General features: G+C 50.7%; 1 protein-coding gene across 1 annotated transcript; it reads right to left on the reverse strand.

The window, feature by feature from the left end:
- Positions 1 to 553: 553 nt before the first annotated feature.
- KCNE1 (potassium voltage-gated channel subfamily E regulatory subunit 1) lies at positions 554 to 1152 on the reverse strand. The gene has a single exon (XM_058523402.1). It carries the CDS (start codon positions 1107 to 1109, stop codon positions 720 to 722), a length of 390 nt encoding a protein of 129 aa, XP_058379385.1. The 5' UTR covers positions 1110 to 1152; the 3' UTR covers positions 554 to 719.
- Between the last annotated feature and the right edge of the window lie 2816 nt (positions 1153 to 3968).

The following is a 3968-nucleotide window of genomic DNA, read 5'->3' on the forward strand; positions in this document are numbered from 1 at the left end:
CAGGCAGTGTCCTATAACAAGAGGGGGACAAATTGTGCTTGTGACAAATATGGAAATATTACGCCTTTCGTCTCAGTCCCATAAGGTAGGTATATTAGTTACGACATTGATTCTGTTACTTTAACAGAAACCAAAATAACAGTCACTTAAGGAAGATTGGAGTTGGTTTCTCTTTCCCATAAAGTTGGAGCTGGGCAGGTGGTCCAGGAAGGTAGGGACACCCTGCTCCATGATGTTGCCCAGGGACCCACATTCTTCTTGCTCTGCCATCTATGACATACTGCCCATTTCCAGAGTCAAAGCTGGCTCACCACCTCATCCATGTCCCAGCCACTGGAAAGGGGGGTAAGGGAAGTGGAGGACACCTCCTTTCCTTTTCAAAGAAAGTGCACTCACCACTCCCACTTCTACTGGCCAGAACTTTATCACATGACCTTGCTAGCTGCAAGAGAGTCTGGGACACACAGCTCTTATGCTCAGAGGCCATGATCTCAGGGATTCTGCTAAAATTAACAAAGCAGGGACAGATATTGTGGCACAGCTGACAGTCTATTATACAAGGAATGTGATTTTAGAAAAACAGTGTTATTAATCCACCCTTCACCCCTTACAAGAGCAAAAAACCCAACTGTATCCACATAGTAAGGAATATAAGAGGCCTATGACTAGAAGAATCAGATCGTCAAGTAGGATTTGTCCAGTGTTAACCGGTTGTGGGGTCATGACGAAAGCTCCATCTCGGGAAGGTATGCGCTGGGTCGTTCTATAGCCAGCTCGTTTTCAATGACGTAACAGCCCCTGTAGCTCTCCAGAATCCGGGCCTGGAAGTACTTCTTGTCCTTCTCCTGCCACGTGTCGGACTCGATGTAGACGTTGAATGGGTCGTGGGAGTGCTCCAGCTTCTTGGAGCGGATGTAACTCAGCATGATGCCCAGGGTGAAGAAGCCAAAGAAGCCGAGCACCATGAGAATGTAGAGTGCCTCCAGCTTGCCGTCGTCATTGCCGGGGGACCTGCGCGCTGGGCTAGACAGGTTGCCGCCCTCTTGGACTGTCCCCTGCCACAGCTTGGTCAGAAAGGGTGTCACGGCCGTGGTGTTAGACAGGATCATCCTGGGCTTAAAGTTTCCACTGCTGGAGAGCGAACTTCCTGGGCAAACTTTCTAAAAGAAAAGTGCAACTTGAGATCAAAAAGTATGTATTGGCCAAAACCCACACATACGCACACACACACATACACACAATGTTTTCAAATCCCAGGTGAGAGGGATGTCCTAACATACTCCTCAGTCCATGGCACCCGCCACCTTGGATCTGCACAACACCCTCTCTTGATTGATCAATTGATAAATTCCCTTTTATTTCCATTCACCGCTCCCACCTCCTACCTCCAAAGGTGACCACCAGAATGAGTTCCTTTAATATACACATTGAGTTGTACGTGTGCATTTTCGTTTATGTGCTATGGACTGAATTGTGTCCCTTCTCCCAGTTCATATGTTGAAGCGCTAACTCCCAGTGTGTATCTGGAGATAAGGTCTTCAGGAGGTAAATAAGGTTAAATGAGGCATAAGGGTGGGGCCCTAATCTGATAGGACTGTGGCTTTATAAGAAGAGGAAGAGAGAGAGATCTATCTCTCTTTCCCATGTGAGGACACAGCGAGAAGGTGGCCATCTACAAGCCAGGACGAGAGCTCTCACCAGAAACCAAACCCCTCTCTGCTCACTGCCCCACACTGAATGGCTCTCACGGACCATGTGACAGTTTCCCGTCACCTTAATCTGGGTGTCACTGTCCCTAAATACCCATATAACAGGCCTGGGAATTGTAAAGTTGTCTCCAAGTAGCCTTGGAATTCTGTCAGGGCGTTTGTGTGCTCTGAACCCCACCCAGGTGGCCTTGAAATCACTGATAAGCTAAAACAGGTTTTACTCATTTTTTTGTTTGAGACAATGCTGGCCTCTAGCCCCAGTTCCTGCTGGGAAACAAAATCCCAGGGCCAAGATGATGAGGCCACACTCCAAACTCAACCCAGAAGAGGCCACCGAGAGCTGATCAGACCTAAGTGGTCTCACTCATTTCTCAGGACCTTCAAAGTAGTTGAGTATAGCATATGCACCCTTCGGGCAGGTGTTGGGGCGCAGGGTGAAGGGTGTGTTTGGGAGCATAGTTTCCGGCCAGAATCTCTGTGGAGAGAGATTCCAATGTACGCGGCGGGAGCGAGGATGGTGCTTGGGCTTTCCCAGCTAGGATGGGGACTGTGACATCACACACTGTCTTGCTGAGGACAAATGTCAGCCTCAGAAACCTGGCTCCACTCCACATTGGACCTGGAGCTACTTCTTCGTAGAATTGGCTTAATTTTCAAACTTATACTGAAGCAGCACTAGGTAAAGACTCTTGGCACCTACCCTACGCCCTCTTCCTCCACCCATCCCTGAGATGTTGGTGCGCCGCAGAGTTCCATCTCTGGCCCTCCTCTCTTCCCACTCCGCCCTCTCCCTGGGCGATTGCACCTGCTCCTGGAGGTTCACCTGCATGGCCATGACCCCAGGCACCCTTCTGAGCCCCAGAGCAGCGTGTCCAATAACCTGCCAAGGAGTCATTTACCTTTACCAGCCCCGGGCTCCTTAAACTTAACACCCGACGCCTCCTGCTAAAGCCTGCTCCATGCCTCAGTGAGCTGAGCGGCCGTGTTATCCACCCCGAAATCTGAGTCACCCTCGCTGCAAATCCCATCATGTCAATCCCCAGCTCAAAGCCTTCCTTGGCTCCTCCCCCTCTTTAGGGTATAGTGCCCCGTCTTCAACACAAATACTGACCCTAAATGGGAGAGGCCCTGCCTCCCTCTCCTGCTCCACACTTAGCCCAGATCCTGTGCTCCAGCCCTGTTGGCCACTCATGAGCGCTATACACATTGTTACCTGTTTGCACGTCTCCAGCACAGGCTGCTCCTCCTTCTCAGCCCATGAAACTCTGACGTGGTGCCTACTCATGCTTTAAAATTCAGCTCAGCTCTCCCCTTCTTCCTGAAGTCTTCTCTGATGTGTGGGGCTGGGTTAGCACCACCCACGCCATGGCCTGTTCATCACAGTCATCATCTCTGTCCCCCGACCCCGTCCCCCACAGTCTCCCTAGTCTGGTGCCTGGCACACAGCAACACAGGAGATGTCCATGAACTTAATACCTCTCGACGGCTGGGGCCTGATTCTTCATAGCCACTTATCTAGTTAACAGAGGCCGATGAGCTGCCTTCCGAGATTTAGCTGAATCCCTTTTCAAGAAGGGCAGCTGTCTCCCCGCCAGAGCCACAGGCTCAGAGAGCACGAGGGAGGAGCAGAAAGCATTCGGATGTTGGAATTACATCTCCCTCCCCTGTTTGGATTCTGGTCCAGCTGCCTTCCGGCCACACGACCCCGATCAGCTTCCTTAGGGCGGCTCAGTCCCGTCTTTTTCCCTTCATAAAATGGGGAGAAACTGCGCTGACATCGGCAGCTGTTGGATCACTGGCCAGGTACATAGAGTGGCTGACATAGTGTGTGACACATAACAGTGCACACTTAGTGTCCCCAGTGTGAGTGTATTGGTTTTTCCACCTTGTTAGGAAAGAGCAGCCCAGGGATTTGGGTTTGGGGTTTGAGGTTTGGCTCTTCCATGGCTGACCAGTGTGGCTCTCTTCTTTACCATGTGGAGAAGCTGGTGGTGAATGAGAAACACGTGTTTGCAGACTTTCCTGACATCTCCGGGGATCTTGAGTCTGTGCTCAGAGATCTGTTGGGGCTAAGCTGCATGGGATCAACAGACTCCCAGGTGCTGATTCTTAGACAAAACCTGCATTCTGCCCCATTCTAATCACGGGGTGGCAAGAATCATTTGGTAACAATTTTTTTCTTAAAAGCTTAGACACATCGCTGCCGGTCTGCTGGAAATCACTCAAGACACAAGGCTACCGGGCAGCTGAGCCTACTGA

This window comes from Diceros bicornis, chromosome 27 (assembly GCF_020826845.1).
Source record: "Diceros bicornis minor isolate mBicDic1 chromosome 27, mDicBic1.mat.cur, whole genome shotgun sequence".
NCBI classification, from domain to species: Eukaryota; Metazoa; Chordata; class Mammalia; order Perissodactyla; family Rhinocerotidae; genus Diceros; species Diceros bicornis.